Raw genomic sequence first — 20585 nt, 5'->3', positions numbered from 1 at the left:
TATGTGTAGTAAAATCATGATCTATTTGTGCTGAATGCTTTGTTAAGGTCAATTAAAATAACATGAATCTTGGTATTGTTACTTGCAACGTACATATATTTCATATTCTCTTAATCTGTCCCATGCAAACAGAAGTAGTCCGGTGGATGACTCTATACACATCTTGAGCGTTGATGAGAAGAACAAGTTAGGAGCCAAGATTATCAAGGCAGAGATGATGGGAAATATGGTAAGACTTATGTGTCTTTTGGAGATTAGTTACTGAATATTTAACTTCTTTATAAGTAATTTTGAACGTTCCTTAGCTATGTGGATGTAGCACATTTTGAAAATAACTGCTGCCTATTGATTCTTCGAAAAAATTCTTGAACACTTCTGAAAACACAATGTCTACTTCTAAGTGAATTACGTACTTTGTCAAATTTCCAAAATTTAAGATTCTAGGAAACTAAATGCTTTTCAGTTTCCTTTTTTGACTTGGATATTTGCTTTATTCCTGTATTCTAATTTATGGAGCATATCTCAGGGAGATAAAGAGGTCACTGTCTTCTTTCCTTTATTTAGTCATATTTTATTAGTAATGGTATTACTTTCTTAAGTTCTCTTACTTAGGAACTGAAAAAAATGAGTTCCTAAAAGGGATGGTTAATTCATTTTTTCAAATTTTAAGGCAATGTATTTCTGCCTGACAATGTGTTAAATGCTTTGTGTAGATTGGCTCACGTAATTCCCATAATAATGCTGTAATTTGAATTGAAACAGAAATGATTTAATAAGAGTGGCGTCTATTTTTCTATCGATCTATGTCTGTCTCTTTATTATACTGTCACATTCCTGTTATACAGATACATGTCACATTGCATGTGGCAGAATAGCAAAGCCAGGTAGCTTCCCATGTCTTGAGGAAATTGACTCCCTCATGGCTGTATGTATGTATGCATCTCCAATCCAGATATAAATGGTCTTAAGTTGTCTTCCGGTTTGGTGACCTATCAGTACAACAGTCTTTAGCAGAGCAAACAGTGCCCAAACAAGACACTTCTGTTTTTATTAGTTTGTGTCTCTAATAAAAGTCAGATCTTACAGTTGCTGCTCTTTGTCTTTGAATCTTGGTAACACTGAACTTAAGTTCAACCCAGAAATTAGTGAGAGAGACATGACCAGCAATGATATCAACAGCAGGAAAATATCATTTGAGTTTTGATAGCACAGAGAAATTAGTTAAAATAGTGAGAGAGGTCACCAAGCTAGGAGGTTAATATATGTTAAAAGAGGTGTTCCTGTGTCCATGGAACCACTGCAGTGGAGAGTGTTATTCTTTGTCATATAATTCTGTTTATTTTATTGTGATTTATTGCTTAATATGTCAATTGTTGTATACAAATTTTTATAGATTTCCTAGAGTAAAAATGAAATATATTCAGAATTTTTACCTAAATTACTTATCAACAGTAAAGAAAGTAATATTTTAAATCTTGTGATGACTTTCTTTTTACAAATAGCTGAAATTTTGAGTATTGGAAGTTTATAGTATCTAAGGAATTATAAAAATGTCATTCTTAAGGTTATGTATTTCCTTCATCGCCCTATGCTCCCTGAAATATATGTCTTTGTCAGTATTTACCTTCAGAGCATAAACAATTGCCACAGGTATTTGAGAATTTTGTAACCCAGATGAATTCATTAAGAAATACGATGCTGTGAGTTGTGAGCGAATTTAGGTGATAGCTACTTGGATGTTTGCTGTGCTGTTTTCCCTTCTGTTGTATAAATTTGAAATAGTCTACAAATGGATTAAACTATGGATCACACCTATTTTTCTTGTCTTCCTGTTTGAAGGAATTAGCTGAACAGCTTAAAGCCCAACTTGATAAGGCAAATAAATTCAAAGAAACTGTAACACAGATATCATCAAAAAAATCTGGGGTAGAGGTAAGTAATAAAATTATCATTTTTTTAACTTTTCCAAATGAAAAGCTATTCTCTTTATGACTGCTGTCTGTAAAACTTACTTCTGTGGCACAGACATGATCTTGAGCATGGTTGCTAAGTGTTATCCTAGGTGGGGTGATGACCCGTGGGCGTTGGTCACTGAACAGCAGACACCCACTCAGCTGCCTGTCGGCCATGTTTAATTGGTAATGCCATCCGGGATATTTTTAAAATTGTTTTGTGAAACGTATTCTCTCAAGTGTAGTAATTTAGAAAAACGTGTAGGTTTTTTTGTATAGTTGTGATTATATATTTATTAGGTTGAATTTTGGGGTGAAGAATTATTTGGTGGGCTGTCTCAAGTTTTGAACCAGGGCTCTCCAACAGGCGCTGAAGTTGTTAAGTAGTTGGTTTCCTTTGAAGGAAGAATGACCCAGCAGCAGCCTCTTTCCACCAGTTCACCCCTCTTCCTCTAAGTGCTCGTTAATTTTCTTCTAAGTCTATTATCACCAGCATTTCATTTCTTTTTCTGTCATATATTTAATGTAAGGGGAAAATGAACTCCTACTCCATACGGGACATAGTCCTTACAGTATTCAAGTAGCGTTCAAGGCTCGTATGGTGTCTCGAAGGGTTTGGTTCTTATATATTCTCTTTCCAGGTTTTCTGGAGGGAGGTGGAGGGATGATGTCAAATAATTGTACTGTGTATTTGCAATATAAGGGGGAAACATTTTTAGGGAAACAAGTCAACCCCAACCCCAAAGTAAATTTTATTCTTATGTGTGTTTAAAAATCTCTTCAGCCATATTGTAGAATGCATAACAAATCACTGAAAATAGTTATAAGAAGTCAAGTTTAGTGTTTTTAGGAAACCAAAAATGGTTCCATTTTTATAGTACATGATAAGTATGTAGGTATCAAAAAAGTTCTTAGGTTCTATTTCTAAATTTGTTTCACTGAATTTCAAGATAAGATTTCATTTTTTAAGACAGTGATACTGGCATGTATAGTGCTACTATTCCTGCTACCATTATTGATAGTAACAAATTTATTTGATTCTTAAGAAAATTCTATAGTCATTTATCCTCATTTCTTGAATAAATTAAGTGCAGGATGAGTTGACTTGCAAATTTTAATTTGGTGAGAAGAAGTAAGGTTAGATATGCATAATTTAAAATTACTTAAGTAAATCAAAATTATTTAAAATAATTGCTCTGTCTTAGATTAATAAGCTGGTATTTGAAATAATGAAAAGTAAGAGAATCTTGCCTATGTGTTGAAACCAATTTCATATGCAACAATTATGCAAGCTATGAATACAAAAATTCAAGTTGCCTAGAAATGCTCACACAATGAAACAAAATTTTCCATTACAGTGGTTTTGTATATGGGCTTGAAAAAATAAATTGAAGTATATTTTTCTTTATTTTTTCATTCATACTCATAATGCACTTCTGTATAATATACATTCTTCGTAGACGTGTGGAAAGTGCAAAAAGCACACAGGAGAAAACAAAAATCCCCCCAAATCCTGTCACTCAGGGGTAATCCACTGATCAATATTTTAAAGTATTTCCCTCTGAATTTTCTTCCTTCCTTTTTCCTCCCTCCCTCTTTCTCTTCTTTTCTTTCCTAGTAACAGATTAAATATTTTGGCACAATTAACATAATGCAAAAAAGAAAAATTCCACATTTTTTATTATTTCAGTGTTTCCTTCAAGTTTCTATTATCAATATGTAAACACGTGCATAATTTACATAATTGTAACCTTTCTGTTTTGCCTTTTTCCTACTCTCATTCTATTAGCGATGCTGCACATTATTTATCATTAAGTGAAATTGTAATTGTATTACCATACTCTGTGTCCCAATAATACAATTTCTAAAATTTATTTAAGGAAAGGGGACTGAAGAAATTCAGAATGACCTATTTTTTTTCTTGCAAATTTTCCCATGAAAAAAAATATTCTTAATTACATTTCACTCAGCGGTTATGCAAAGCTTTTGCAATTCTCCCCAGCTTCCCTGTTTTATGCTTAGCAATCACTTTTCTTCCTACCTCACTGGGAAAATAGAGATTATAAATTTGTATGTTTTCAGTGTCTGTCTTTTCTCCCTGAAAATTAATCTTTCTGCATCTTTCATCTGACAGTGGGAACAGTGTTTTCAGTTTCTTTAAGCTGCTTTCTTTACCAGTGGTCTTGATCTCATTCCTTTTCTGTACTCTGGAATCAGTTCCCACCAGTTGTCTGTTCTCTTGTATGGAATCTTCAATTTCTTTCTCTCTGTCGGTCCCTTTCCCATTACTTGCAAATATGCTTAAATGTCTCCTTAAAACAGACAGACAGACAGACATATAGACAAAAAACAACTTTCTTTCCTCTGAGCAACTTTACCATCCTTCTCTGGCAAACCGAAAGGAATTGTGGCCTAGGCAGAGCAGTGTGGGTAAGGGTGCAAAGATGAGGGCGAGATGGTCTGTTTTGAAGGTGATACGTTGTTCTGAATGGTTAGAGTAAGGTATGAGTGAGGAATCAGGAAGAAGAGGTTGGATAGATAGATCAAGATCAAACCTCGGTTCTCATGCTGTCTGTGTCCCCCAGTTTCATAGTTTCAGTTACCATCTTTATGTGAATGTGAGTCCCAGATCTGTAACCGCAGCTCTGAACTTTATGCTGAGCACTAAACCAGTATTTTCAGTTGTCTGCTAGACTTTTATGGATGTACCATAACCTCAAAATGTATAAAATTATCCCCTCCCTAATGCATATATATATATATGTAGTTATATATATGAAATACAGATAGATATATAATTTTTCTTTTCCTAATTTCATGATCAATCTTCTGTATTTCTGAGTTAAAAACCATGGAGCAGTCCTTAATTCCTTCTTCTGGAAGCATCTGCAGGTTATCATTATGTAGTAGTGTTTTACCCTGCCTTCCCTGCTGTGCAGTACTCATTTTTAATTTCTGTAATTACTACCCCAGTTCAGTATCTCATCATCTCTTGCTTAATGTATTACAGTAACATCCCAAGTTACTCCCTTGTCATTATTCCTTTGCTCATCAAAGTGGCCTTTAAATTGCTTCCAGAATTAATCCACATGCAATTGTGGTATAGTTGGAAGAACCCTGGATTTGGGGAGTAAGAACCTAAGGTCATGTCTCACCTTCTTTAGTCTTTTAGCTAAGTTATTTATCTTGAGACAAGAGCCATTAAGATATTATTGACAGCTTGATAATATAAAGTTAAAAAATTTCTAAAACATGAATATGTCTTTGCTTAGAAAGCTTTATGTGGCTCTTAGTTGCTTCTGGTGAGGTTATTTTCTTCATTCTAAGCCCTTTACCCTTCCATCTTTGTTTCTGAAGACCCAGTTCACTTGTACCCAAGAAAGCATGCATCTCCCCATCCCTTGTGACCCAGTATTACTGGATTTATACTTACCTTAGTCATCTAATGGATATTTTAGAAACCCCCTGTTTTCTCTTTCTCTCCTCATTCTGTCCTTTTATTTATGAATTCCTTGACAGCTGGTACCACATCTTGTTCATCTTTTTAGACACATTAATGCCACTGGATTATATAATGATAAAAGTAATTCTGAATGCTGTGAATTCCCTAATCAAGTGGAATGAAATGAAAAGACTACAGTGTTTATGATTTACTCTTTGTCAATTATGGATATATATTTCAGATTGCCTACTTTCATCCCAAAACCACATAGTCTCATACATATGTTAAACCAGCAATTAAAATTTTGCTTTGTTTCGGAATCCTTAATAAGATACTCAAGCATTCTTAGTCAGAAGGTGGACAGATTCTCATTTAGGTGAGAGGAATTTTTTATAATTGAAAAAAAGATCACCAGTTAAAGTATCATTACTTTTGCTTTCCAAAAGTGACAGTTTTTACTAACATATCATTTTTACTAACTCATTTTATTAGAGAAATACAGTAATGGAAATAGCATGTATAGAAATACATACTTCTGTACATAGTATCACAATGGAAATAGCATGGGATTTTACAGCCAAAGACCTAGAATTGGGTCTGGGACGTCTTCATCATTTATTGTGTGCGATCCTTAGTATTAGTAAAACATGACTTAATAATACCTATGTTACAGGATTGTTAAAATGTAGATATGTTTTAGAACTTTATAAAATTGTATCAGTAATGTCTATCTGGAAAAGTATTGGTTTATTTTGAAGTAGGAAAAATATAAGACAGTTTTTACATTTCATTGCTATTGTTGATGTATGAAATACATCATGAATAACAAATGAAATAACATGTGTTGACCCTAAATTTATCCATTTTATAACTTTCAAAATAACTAGGATTTCTTTTTACATCTAAAGGAATTCTATTATTCGAAAAAAATTTTTGAAATTTATTATTTTATTATTTGAAAAAAATTCAATATGTTAATCACCATTTTTAAAAGTGTCTAGATCTTCTCCATCCTCTTGTCCTCCTTCCCCACCCTGGCAGATGTTGAAAGCAACCTGGTTAAAATATGACATAAAGTTTCTCATAGCTGGTTTTGTATGTAAGGATTACAAGGAAGCAGTGATGAAAGAAGAAAAGGAGACTATAGAATTGAGTTGGCTTTTCATATTATGCTAGAGCCAGATATTACTGGCTCTAGAAGATATTTCCTTAATAAAATTAAAATTGTGGTTCAACATGTCATTAAGTGATCCACTTTTGAAATTGTGAAGTGAACTGTAGTCTTAAGTATTGCCTCATAATTTTTTAGTAATGATTCTTTACATTAATATTTAATTATCTCAAGCTTGTATGTTTTGTATCTATCAATAACTTTATGAGAGAGAGGTTAGGCAGGTCATTATACCAATTTGACAAGAAATAAAACAGGCTAAAATAAATACGTGCCTTCATTCTGGATCATGCTCTAGAAGAATTCCAGGATTGACGGGGTGGCTTGAGCAACTTAAGAGATGTGGTGATGGAGTGTATTACTCAGTTTGTGTCTGGCTTATTTCTTATTTTCTGAATCTCAGTACTGACATGGAGTTTGCAGAGTGGTCTCTACAATCCAAAGTTTGGAAAATCATTGAGCTAGAGCAACATTTCTGGATGCAGTGACTGAGATACATTAGTGCTTGGAGGCCTTCACTCTGTACAAAAACATGGCAATCACAGACAAAATATAAAACGAGAAAACTGGAAGAGACGTAACATGGCTCAAAATCAAGATACGTTTCTCTGTGGGTGGGAAACTGACAGAAACATAAAACAGTAAGGAGCTGGAAGCTTGCAGGAATCCAACTCCAGAAACAGGCAGGGTGGCTGAGAACTGAGCTCATGCGAGATGATGGGAATTAAAAGGTTCTCTTACATGTAGCCTGTCTGAACCAAGTCTGATGGTTCCTGTATAAAGGTGTCTGGAAAAGGCTTAGGGTACTTAGGGCTATCTCGCTCTGGTGGAGCTCAGGGCGGGCCATCCCCAAATATGCCAAGGGGCCATATTAATTATTTTGAATTGAAGTTACTTGAGAAACAGCTGGTATAAGAAGGACACTGTGACCTTTTTATGTTCCTCTGAAAGCAGGAAACAAAGCTCCCATGGGAAGGTATCCTTCCTACGTATGCCAGGAGATTGGAAGGCGTCCTTGTTGCCAGAGATAGGGAATTCGAGGCCAAGAAAGCTGTACAAACAAAATTTGCTACCCAGCAAAAAACCCCTTTGTTTTGTCAAATCTTCACAAATAATTGACTCTTTATCTAAAAAGTTTTATAAACGCCTATGGGGCCTCCATAGGTACAAAATTAAATTTGTTCTCCTGTTAATTTGTCTTATGCCAGTTGTTAGACTGGCCAAAAGTACCTAGAATGTTAGAGGAAGAATTTTCCTTCCCTACAACTCACAGGAAGTTGTTCACGATGGACAGTGTAGAGGAAGCAGACACCTTGTAGCCGTTATTTGTGCTGTGTGATACACCCCCAATGTCACTGTGAGAGATACGGTGAATCCCGATGGACCGAGTGAAGACAGTGTCACAACTGACAATTAGTGAAGAGTAAGACTAGGCAGAGAGATGGGAGGAAAGAGAAGAAAAAAAAAAATTTAAGATAAGCTTGCACAACAGAATGCCAGAAAACATTAGGTTTCCCTGAGAAAGATAGTTTTAAAAAAATTGGGATATAAATACTTAATGCCAGTAAATTTAACGTGATAGTGCAGTCTTAAAATGACTTTTAAATTAAGTATATTACGTAGCTTTAGTTTAGATAACTGAATAATATTAATATTCCTAAGAAGAATAAGATGATGAAACAAAATGAGGCAGAAATGAAATAAAAACAGGTAATATTAAGAAACAACATTCTAGGAATTTTTGAAATGAAATGGGATAACTCCTAGGTAGGACTCAGTCAAATAAGGAAAGAATTTACTAAATGAAAGGTAACTAAAAAATATATATATGGTATTTATTGATTAACTACTTTATATCTGGACATTGTTCTAAATACATAACATGTATTAATTTATTTGATTCTGAAAACATCTTATTATTTTGTTTATGTTACAAATGAGGGAACTGGAAGTAGTTAAATAAATTGCAAGGTTATGTAACGAGGCGGGATTGGAACATGGGCACTCTGGCTCCAGAGCCCACACTGTGCTGCCTGCGGCCTTAGCCAGTCACTCAACAAGAGAGATAAGAGAAAACATGTCAAAAAGTAGATATGAGATACGAAGGACAGATGAAAGCTGAAGTTACAGAAGTAGAAAACCAAAAATTCATAGAAATTATATAAACACCAAGAGTTCATTCTCCAAAAAAAAAAAACTGATAAAATAGATAAGCCTCTAGGTAATCTGATCAAAGGGGAAAAATAGGAAGAGGACACAAGTAAACAGCAGTAAGAATTGAAAAGAGAAGACATAACTAATGCTGCTGTGGGCCCATCTGGTGCTTTATGGGATTAGAAAATGGTACTTCCTTTGAGCAGATGCAGTCATGTGAATGCCTGTGTGCAAATTAAAAAATAGCCTTGAGCCAGGATACACATCTCTGCGGATGTAGTTTGGTATGAGGTCTACTCACTGCCTTGGCTAGGTACTTGTATGAAGTGAACATCCTGTTTCCTGTGACATAATTAGAGGTCCACTAGAGATTGTTCAGAAATCATGAAAATATTAAGATCAATAATAACTGCTTATTTCTTGAAATTTTAAAAGGTAAAAATGGAAACCGATGTCAGTGATGACAAACTTGCAGAATACCAAACTGGTGGGAAAGTCTGGTCTAGTGGAAGTTTTCCTTTATTACCAAAATCCTAGAAAAGGCTTTCTAACATTTAGGCTTTTTAATAGTGGCTTTGAATCAAAACAGTGTATGCATTTTCCTTTTTCTTTTTTTTTTTTCATTTTATTAATTTTTGTACTGAGGTATAGTTAATTTATAATGTTATGTAAATTTCAGGTGATTCACAATTTTTAAAGATTATACTCCACTTACAGTTATAAAATATTGGCTATTTTCCCTGTGCTGTGCAATGTATCTTTGTAGCTTATTTATATTGCATAGTATTTGTACTTCTTAATTCCCCACGCCTATCTTGCTCTTCCCCACTTGCTCTCCTAACAGGTAACCTCTCATTTATTGTATATATCTGTGAGTCTTCTTTTTTGTTATTCACTAATTTCTTCTATTTTTTAGATTCCACACATAAGGGATAACATACAGTATTTATCTTTTTTTATCTGATTTCATGAGGAAAAATATTCTCCAAATTCATTCATATTGTTGCAAAAGGCAACATTTCATTTCCTTTTTAGGGCTGAGTAGTATTCCATTATATATACCATCTATTGATGGATACTTAAATTGTGTTCATATCTTGGTTATTGTAAATAATGCTGCTGTGAACATTAGGGTGCAAGAATCTTTTTAAGTTTGTGTTTTCATTTTCTTCAGATAGATACCCAGGAGTGGAATTGCTGGATCATATGGTAATTCTGCTTTTAGTTTTTGTGGAACCTCCATACTGTTTTCCACAGTGACTGCACCAGTTTCCATTCCCATCAGCAGTGTGCAGGGTTCCCTTTTCTCCAGATCCTCGCAGTGTTTGTTATTTGTGGTCTTTTTGAGGACAGCCATCCTGACAGGTGTGAGGTGGTGTCTCACTGTGGTTTAATCGGCATTTCTCTGATGTATAGTGATGCTGAGCACCTTTCCAGACAGACCTAGCCCAGTCCTGGAAGCAACCACTTTTAGTTCTCAGGTTTTTCTTCTGGCTTTTACTTTTATATTTCTAAACAAAGTTATCTCTTGATTCTGTACATAGACACTGCTAAGCAAAACTGTATAATGATTATGTTTGTTTTATGTAAAAATGTTTGTTCTTAGTTGGTATTAATATTTGCTTCATTTTTATTGTTGTTTGCTTAATTTTCATGGCTGTATCTCCTCTCACTTCCAATGGTTTGCTAAAATGTATTCTAGTTCAGTCAATGAGGAAGCTGACCTCTGTTCAGGTTCTGTCGGCCTGCCCTCTGGACTGTAATGCTGTCTCTTGGTAGAAAGCTGTGGCAGTCCTAGGGCTTAGCTTGTTTCCTTTTCTCAGGGATCGCAGTTCACTGGCTGGTGTCCAATGTCTGAAAATGGTTGCTTGCTCTGTTGTCTAGTTTTTTTTTTAACAGTGGTAGGTTATATCTTTTGTTTGTTTGTTTGTTATGACTATTATGGCCAGAAATGGAAGTCAGGCATTTTAACAAAATTAATGAACACTGGATCCCATCCTCTTACCCTGTTGTTACAACATGGATCTGTTTATAATGCATTTGTCCCTCAATGTCCAAGTGCGTTTGGTTTCAGGACTCCCACATGTACCAAAATTTGAAGATCCTTAAGTCCCTTATATAAAGGGTGTAGTACTTTACATATAATTTACTCTCATCCTCCTGTATACTTTAAAGCATCTGTAAATTACTTATGATATCTAATGCAATATACATGCTGTCTAAATAGTTGTAAATACAATGTAAATGCTATGTACATAATTGCCAGTGCAGCAAAGTCAAGTTTTGATTTTTAGAACTTACCCCCCCAATTTTTTTTTGAATACTTTGGTTCCATGGTTGGTTGAATCCGAGACCGTGGAACCTAAGAATACAGAGGGCAAACTGTACTATCAGGCAATTGCACATTTTTATCTTGCTAGTACAAAGAATCATTAAATGATTTTTGAATTACGGTTATCCCTTGGTATCCACGTGGGACTGGTCCAGGACCTGCCCCAAATATTAAAATCTGGGTGTGCTCAAGTCCCATAGTCGTTCCTTTGCATCCTTGGGTTCCACATCAGCAGATTCAGCAACTATGGATTGTGTATTAAGTCTGTGATCTGCTGTTGGTCGAACCATGGATGCAGAACCATGGATATGGAGGGCCGACTGTACGTTTATTGAAAAGACTGCCTGGAGGTAGACCCATGCAATTAAAACCTGTGTTGTTCAAGGGGCAACTGTACTTGTATCAGCAGAAGCATAATATAGATCAAAGGTTGGCAGACTTTTTCTCTACAGACCAAACAGTGACTATTTTAGCCTTTGTGGCTCTCCAGTGTGTGTCACAACTACTTATGCGACAACAGCATGAAGCAGATGTAGCCAATACAGAAAAGAGTGAGCTTGGCTATATTCCAATGAAACTTTGTGGCCACTAAAATTAGAATTGCATATAATTTTCGTTTGTCATGAAACACTATTCCTTGCATTTTGCCCCAACTATTTGATAGTATATCAGTCATTCTTACCTTGTAGGCCAACCAAAAATAAGCAGCAGGCTGGATTTGGCCTGTGGGCCATAGTTATTGACCCTGACATAGATTCTTAAATAAGCGCTGTATTCTGTGTTAATGTAGTAGCAAATATGGAACTTACTGCATATTTCTAGTCTTATCAGTATGTCTGTCTTGGCCACCCAAAGTAGGAAAATTTAGTGCCCTTGTATTGGCATGCCCGAGGAACAGAACGTAGAAAAGTAAGGAGAAGGGGAAAGTAGCAGGAACGGCTTTGGGAGTATAATTAGTCTGTCTGAGGAGGTACCAGCTTGTTAATTCTACTTGTCAGTCATTTATTAAGTACCCACTGGTTTTTTGGTTTTGTTTTTCACTCTGTGCCAAGTACTGTAGGTACCAAGTCGTGTACAGCTTGGTGTTTGACCTGGAAAAGAGGCAAAGACAGGATAACTGTAAACAGACAAATAGTTATTGAAAAGATTGTGGCCTAGCAGTACAAATATGCCTAAAATTATTTAGGAATTAAAATGTACAGAAAGTTTACAATAATTGTAAAGAGCTGGAAAAGAAGTAAATTTGAGGAAGGCCTTGGTCCTTGAATTTGAAGGCCTTGTACACTGTGTTACTTAAGGTTCCACTCTCCAGTAGAGTGTTTCTCTGACTGTGGTGTGGGATCAGAGTGAGTTTATTTTTCCTTTTAGTTTTCCAGTCTATCATGGAATAATAATTTTGTAAAATGCAATAAAAATTATAGAAAAATGAAATAGATACTATAAACTATAGGTCTAAATTCCTATGTAGATTGAACCAACATAAAATTACTCTAAGATTGCTAGAAAAGTTTTATAAATACTCAATTTTTGTACTTAATTCATCATGAGCTGTTAACAAATATTTCATGGCTGGTTGTTCTCAGACTGAGCGGGTCTGTGGGCCACACTTTATTTTTTTTTTCAGTTCTGATTCTGGTATTTACTTGCTGTGTGATCTTGATAAAATACATTTTCCGTGTTGAGTTTTGATCGATTTATTCATGGAATAGAGAAATTAGCATAGAGAACTTTAAGGGTATTGATCTAGGTGATGTGGGGTTTCTGTAAGTTTTTACATTTGTGTTCAACACAGTAATTTTCTTTGCAATATGAATGATAATTAGGTTTTGGGCTGGAAGGATGGAAACCAGGGAACCCTGGAAACATCAGCATTTGAAGGATAGCTCGAAATGGAAGAGAAAGTGAAATTGAATTTATACTGATAGTCATGTAGAGAATAGTTCTCCCACAGGGTATACGCTTATTGTAGGCAGGGACGACCTTTCTTTTAGTTACTATGTAAGGTCAGCACTTTAAAAAATACTGAATGAAAGAATGAATGGGTCAGAGTGGTAAGGCAGAACCAGGAAAGAATAGAGTATTTAAAAGTGGAATAAGAAGAGTTTCAGGCTAGGAATATAGTAAAGAGATCAAATGCTTTTAAATCAAAGGATGTAGCAGTTGATAAGTATCTATTAGATTTAGTAATTTGAAAATCCTTGGGGAGATCAGCTTAGCAGTATGATAAACTTGGAAGCCAGATTATTATGTGTTGCCGATCTCTGTTATCCGGTAAGAGAGTAAATAGAGATACCCTTTAAAATATGATACTTCATTAATTAATGCTAATTGATTAATTAAAGAGAAGTAGTGGTGATAATTTTTACTATCCATTTAGTATTGTGTGTGAATGTAAGATCAATAATTGGTATGCATTTTTTTCTTCCATTTCAAGAGGGAACCAAATCTCTATTAAATGGGACTGAAATTGATTTTTAATAATTAATTCTGATTGGAGAAGTAAATTGAAATGTGAATAACTTGCTTGGTCTTGTTTCAAACTGATTTTTAATGAAGTAGTTATCTAATATTATTTATGTAATTCTTTATTAGAACCTTTTCAATAAAATTCTGTTTTCATCATAGAATAAAGTTTACTCTTATCCTGTACTGTACCAGGTGTATGTTTGACTAAAAGTTCATAGGAACAGTATTGTGCATTAAAAGTATGTGGGATATAACTTCTGAAGAGTCAGAGAAGTGAAAAGCATTCAAGGGCTGTTAATGGAAAGAACAGAAGTTGTGTGGGATATCATTACAATAGTTAACTTAACAAGTTTGTTCTGTCATCTAATTGCTTTCACATTTTAGTAGGATCTTTATAATGGAAGGTACATTCATTAAGCACATCTCCTGCATAAGTGATGGGCATCTCATACAATGCCTGTTTGAACATTGGTGCTTTGTCATCTTTTACTATTGCCTAGAAGAAAGCTATATTTGAATTTTGCTCCTATGATTGCTCTTTTATTATTATTAGTTTAAAAGATTTTTTTTTATTTTAATGGAGGTACTTGGGTATTGAACCCGGGACCTCGTGCATGCTAAGCATGCGCTCTACCACTTGAGTTATACCCTTCCGCTCTTGTAAAAAATAAAATAAACTTTGGATATTTTTTCCCACTGTTTCCCAGAAAAGATTATGGTGACTTTCTGTTACAGTGGATAATGAAAGTCTAGGAGACTTAAGATAATCCATAATATCATGTGAAAGCAGAATCGTTTTTATGTTTTTGGGTTAGAAATATAAGCATTCAGTACTCTTTTCAATAATTTCAGAAGTTACCTCTAATCTTTCCGTAGAATGAAGACAAGCAAGAAGTGGTCCTTGTCAGAACAGATCAGTCTGGAAGAGTGTGGCCGGTGACTACACCAGGAAAACATCTGGAATCCAAAGGAGGAAGAAGGAAGAGACAGATTGTATGTTTAACATACGTCTTTTGTTTATTAATTCAGAAATCCTTTCTTTCCCTTCGGGCTTTCTTTGCATCAGCAGCTGACCCTTGAACAACATGAATTTGAGTTGCACAGATGTGCTCACAGGACGGAATTTTGTCAGTGAGTTACATACTGTGGTGCTGCGCAGTCTGTGGTGGTTTGAATTTGTGGTTGTTGAGCAGTAGATGTGGGGGACTGGCTCTGAATTTACACTCAGATTTTCAACTGCATGGGGGTCGGTGCCCCGAATCTCTGCATTGTTCAAAGGTCAACTATATTTCAGAATATTTTCTGAAATGTAGCTTTAGCATAAAACATTAGAAAGTAGTAAGTAATGTTACTACTTTTATTCTTAGTTACATCCCTTTGCCTTTTACAAAATGAAATCTAATTCAACTACAGTTTTCAAATAATTGTGAACATTGAATATTTAAGGCAATTTTAATTTTAGCGTCTATTTCTTTGATGTTGTTTCTAGCTTTTTTTTTTGTTTCCACATGCTTATCGTAGCTCTTAGGGGAAACCTTGGTGTCACAGACCTAGCACATCTGTGCTAGGAAATTTGAGACTTGGTGATGGGGTATCCGTATACAGCAATGTCTTAATTATGTAGTTGCTGTGATCCTTTATAAACCTAATTTTCTTTTCCATCTTCCAGCTGCAGTAGTTAGTTTTTAGCACTACCTTGAGGCTCTTAAAATGGCAAAAACAACATACTGAGTTTTCCCAAGTTAGGTTTTTTGTTTTAAATTTGCAAGATCATACAAGCGGTAATTGGGTTCACAGAAGATTTGTTCATTTAGAATTTTTCTGTCAAGTGTTTATTATCTGCCTGTTGAGTGCCTGTGCTGTTAGGGATGGTAATTGATTTGTTCAGCAAATAGAAGTGGGGTAGATACCTCTTCTAATGAAATGGGAGGTCTTAGGGGTTTGGAGGGGAGATGGGGCAGGGGAACAGTAAAGGTCTGGGCTGTATGAGATGACAGAGCTGGCTGGGGAGTCACAGCTGCACTGCCAGATGGCATTGAGTGCTCTTTTTGAATTGCTTACTACTGAGTAATCTAGGTATAAGAGTAAAGAGGATAGACACATTAATTCAGGAATGAGGTTTGCTTTTTGAGTGTAATGAAAGGGTAAGAGGGCCAGAGAGGTGCCTGGAGCCAGGGAGTGACTGAAGTCATGGAATGTGAGATTTAAGCTAGTGAAGACAGGAACAGTGATGTTGGGAAAAAATATTGGGAACATGGTTCCGAAGATCACAAAGAAATGAAGGGCAAGTTTTATCTGGATAAGGGAATGTGAGGACAGTGTTGGGGAGACTTGCTTTGGAAGGAAATAAATATTGTTCACATGTAGATATGGAAGCAACTGATAGGAAAACCCAGGATTGATTTAGATGAGAATCAGAACATCAATTTCGTTTCTGATAGAGCTGTCTGAAGTTGATTTGTTAATACTTCACTTCTGTTTTTGATATGTTTACCCGACCTCTGGATACCTGCTGTATTTCCTCCCCAGTGGCAGGGAATTCTTCCACAAAGAGGGAACGAGCAGAGAAGAGAAGAAGGCATAAAGCAGTTTTGCCCCAAAACTCGGAAATCAGATACTGTCATGCCGGGGAAGAGAAGGGTAAAGGGGGAGAAGAGGTGGGGAGTGTTATTCTAATGGAAATTCTCCACGTGGAAGCAGAAAGAATAGGGACAAACTGGAAAGAAAGATTGTGATACATAGTGGGGTCTTTACATTTAATATCAGATTTATAGGTAATTCATTAAAATACTTCGGAGACTCATGTTTTCACTAAACTGATAATGTTCATTTTGTTGTAGGCTTCAACCCACGAGGAAAAAGAAAGGGTCAGATACTTTCATGATGATGATAATCTAAGCCTAAATGATTTAGTCAAGAACGAAAAGATGGGAACAGCAGAAAATCAAAACAAACTTTTTATGAGAATGGCATCTAAGGTAAGATATATTCCTAGAATACTTCTGAATTTTGAGAAGCTGGTTGTTATTCAGTCTTCAATGATCTACTTTTCAAAGAGAGCTGGGTTTTTTTTTTTTTTCTGATTGTGATTTGTTTTATTAAATTAAATCCTTTGTAAAACATACTGGAAACATGCATTTTGAAATTGATTTAATTGGGCAGTATATTTTGGGGATTTAGTTTTTTTAGAAATAAGAACCCTGGTTTATTATTTTTGTAAATGTATTCCATGAAAATGTTAATTATATATTTGGCCTACCATTTAAAGAAAACATTGGGGCCAGACTTTAATGTTGACAACATGCTGCTAGGTAGGTTACCAGTCTGTTTTGTCTCGATGTTCCTCTGGTTCTTCATATTATGCCATCAGGTGTACATTTGGAGTAATATTCTATAGGTTATAGAGAAGGCATCTGGGGTAATCTCTGGTCTATTTATATGAACGTTTAATAATTTTTGAAGATGTATATCAATATTTCACAGTAGAAGGACAAAGTTTTACTTCAAATAGCATCCTTGCTGCGAAGCCCTTCCATCGCAGTTCCTTTCAAGCACTACCATTAACATTTTTTATGAAAAAGACATATTTAAACTTAGCTCTATAACAGGGTTTGACCCCACTGGAAAAATTCAGCTCACTGCCTATATTTACAAATAAAATTGTATTGGACAACTATGTACTTCCATTTACATGTCGTCCAAGGCTGTCTCCACTTTATAACTGCCGAGCTGACAGACTTTATAGCCTACAAAGCTGAAAATATTTGCTGTCTGGCGCTTTACAGAAAAATTGCACGTCTTTGATTATGACACCATTGGTTACTTTTTGTTGGTGGGAATTTGAACCCAGGTATCCGAAGGACAGAAGGGAGCCTTTTTACTGAATACCGTTTAGACTTTTAGTTGTATTACACAAAACAGACTAAGCCAAAAACTATAACTGGAGACAAAAAGGGGTCATTATGTAATGATAAAAGAGTCAATTCATCAAAAGGAAATAGTGATTGTAAACATATATGCACCTAATATCCTAGCACCTAAGTATATTGGGCAAATACTAACAGGTCTGGAGAGAGCGATAGACAATAACATGGTAAAACTAGAGGACTTCCATCCTCCACTTCATCTGTGGACACATCATCCAGATAGAAAGGCAATAAGGAAACAATGGTCTGCAACTACACTTCAGTCCACGTGGACCTAGTAGATACATACAGGACATTTCATCCAACAGAAACATAGAGTATGTATTTTTCTCAAGTGCACATGGAACCTTCTCCAGGATAGATCATATGTTAGGTCACAAGATAAGCCTTAATTAAGCAACATGCTCCTGAACACCCAATAGACCACAGATGGTCCCACCCTGATTTCTTTTTTCTTTCTTTTTCTCTTGCCTGATTTCATGAAGATTTTCCTTGTAGTTCCAGTTGTACAAGTCTCCTGCCAGGGCTCTGTAGGTATTCTGTGGGAATCTTTCCACATGTAGATACATTTTTGATGTTCATAGGAGAGGGTGAGCTCCATGTCCTTCCATCCCGCCATCTTGAAGCCCCTCTTACAACAGAGATTTTTGACATACAAAATAACATTCCAGTTTTATACAGTGACATATTTTGGATTAAATAGTCAAATGAAGTTATCCTTATTAAAATACATTTATAAAATGTCTGCTAGTATAGACAGGAGGCACTCAATAAATGTTTTTTCCTCTACATTTTTACACTATTCATAAATAAATAGTTAACTGTTTTAAAAATATGCTTTAGATATTACCTAATATTTTTTGGCAGAAATCAGACAGAATTGATAGCAGTAAGTAAACCTACAAACTGGACAAACTTTTGAGTGTACAACTGATGCATATAAAATCCAGATTTTTGAAAAAAGTATTGATTGACCAATTTATGTACTGTCAAATTTGCTGTAGTTAAACTTTTGACAAGGGTGTTGTTTTTATTCAAAGAAATTATTTTCTTTTTATTATTTAGTGGACTGTTAATTTGGTTGTAACAGCTAAAGAAATGCAGTACGTGCCATTCCATTTCCCTTTTTGCGGTCAATTGTTTTAACTTTTTCATGTCTTTTTTGGTTTTTTTTTTTTTGGCTGAAGATTAATTTGTGTGTGATAGCAGAAGGTAGAATCTTGACTTGAATCATATTAGATCATTTCTCATAGAAAAAGAAAAACTTTTAAGAAAATACATGAAGTCATGCCAGTCCCTACCTATATGCCAGTAGAGCTAATGGCCTTGCGGGTTACTATAGAAATGCTGATTTGACATTGTAATTTTTGTACATCATGGCTAATAATTAACCATAGCATTGTAGCAACTTGTTTTGTATCTGTAACAATTAAAGTCATCTCTGCTAAAAATTTGAAGTACTAGAAGCTCATCGAAACAGTGTTGGGAGTGTTGACGTTTCTTTTAGTAGTGTTCTTAATCCCTTCACTCCTTTTTTTTTCCCCCACACTATTTTGTACTTTATTTTTCAAGTACCGTCTTTCTACCTTTCATCTCTTTTTCTTGTCTTTTTGAATTAGCTATGAGTTTCAGTATGACACTGAACAGGAGTTGTAAGAAAGGGTATTTTTGCCTGGTTCTCGATTTTAGGAGGCAAGTATCTAGTTCTCATTATTAAGTATTATGTTATCTGTAAGTTTTTTGTAGATGTTTATTATCAAGTTGGAAAAGTTTCTCTTTATTAATTGTTGGCTGAAGATATATCCCAGAAATGCAAGATTGGTTAGCTTCCAAAATCAATTAATGTTATACATCATCTCAATAGACTGTAAAACAAGGTCCACACGATCATTGCAGTAGGTACAGTAAAAGCATTTATAAAATCCAACACCATTCATGATAAACATTCTTGCCCTTCACTCTTGAAAGTTTATGAACTAACATAGCCGTTACTGCATTTTTAGAGATAGTAGTATCATTGGTGTAGAGTTCAGATGTGTTAAGTATTTTCATGAAGAGACCATGAAAGCTCATTACTCTGTGCTGCTTCTTTTATTAGGTGAAAGGAATTAGTCTAGGATAGAGGTTGGTAAACTTTTTCTGTAAAGGAAAGATAGTAAATATTTTCAATTTTCTGTTGTGAAGGAACTCTACTACTGTGCTACAAAAGCAGTTGTAGGCAATATGTAAATTAATGGGTATGGCTATAGTCCCACAGAACTTCATTTACAAACATGGCCTGATTTGGGCTGTGGTCTGTGGTTTGTCAATCCCTGGTGTGGGATATCTAAATGATACATATTTTCATGGCAGTTATCTTTGAGTTTAGGTTCTTTCCTTACTAAGGACAGTGGATCTTAAAAGGCTCTGGGGTAAGTAAACAGGAATAGTTGATATAGATCAAGATCCTTTTGTTTCTTCAATTAACACATTGTTAAATGATCACCTTCAGTGTGTGCGGTGTGCTGTGGGCACATAAGGAAGGCATGATCCTTGCCTTTAAGCAGTTTGTAGCCTAGTGAGAAAAAAGCATTCAATAAATAATTTGAAAAATAAACATAGTAATTAAGGATATGCAAATTATTGTGAAAGACAAGTGGAAAGTCTTTTGAGAGCAACACCAGTTGTCCCAACCTGAACTGGGGAGACAGGAAGCGTTTTAGGTGGGCTAGCCACTCTGATGGTACTTCTAGTCAGTACTCGGTTCTGCCCTGTTGATTATTTATTATTGTTGTATTATTTATTAATGTCTGTCCTTTTTTAAAAATTCTGAAATTCGGAGTATTTTCTTTCTAGTTGTATTTTAGCATTAAATCTTTGATAGCATCTCTTTTTTTAACTGAGTTAAGAAAGGTATGCCAAATATAAACTTGATTATATTTTTGTATTTGGATAGAGGAATTATGGTTTTTGGCTTTGTAATACTTTCTGTACTTAAACTTTTTTTTCTGAATGTTTACTACATAATTAATGAAAAAAGGGAACAATAAGAATATCCTGACAAAGATTTGTACATCTATTATCGTGCTGCGTATATGTGTCTTAGAATATAGACCGCAGTGTGTTCTGATTTCTTAGAAGATAATAAGTGTATAGTTCTTTT

General features: G+C 35.1%; 1 protein-coding gene across 3 annotated transcripts in view; it reads left to right on the top strand.

Moving 5' to 3' along the window:
• The window catches only part of CWF19L2 (CWF19 like cell cycle control factor 2), a 100825-nt gene that overhangs the window by 45226 nt on the left and 35014 nt on the right, over positions 1–20585 (top strand). For 2 of the 3 annotated variants that reach the window (XM_064482004.1, XM_064482003.1), the window contains exons 9-12: positions 133–229; positions 1840–1932; positions 14394–14510; positions 16358–16495. In XM_064482004.1, coding sequence (XP_064338074.1) covers positions 133–229; positions 1840–1932; positions 14394–14510; positions 16358–16495 — 445 coding nt within the window. The remainder of the gene's footprint in view (positions 1–132; positions 230–1839; positions 1933–14393; positions 14511–16357; positions 16496–20585) is intronic. The other variant, XM_031443778.2, reaches the window with a different exon arrangement.

The sequence above is a fragment of the Camelus dromedarius genome, chromosome 34, assembly GCF_036321535.1.
Source record: "Camelus dromedarius isolate mCamDro1 chromosome 34, mCamDro1.pat, whole genome shotgun sequence".
Classification (NCBI taxonomy): domain Eukaryota; kingdom Metazoa; phylum Chordata; class Mammalia; order Artiodactyla; family Camelidae; genus Camelus; species Camelus dromedarius.
This window is presented reverse-complemented; position numbering and strand designations above follow the sequence as displayed.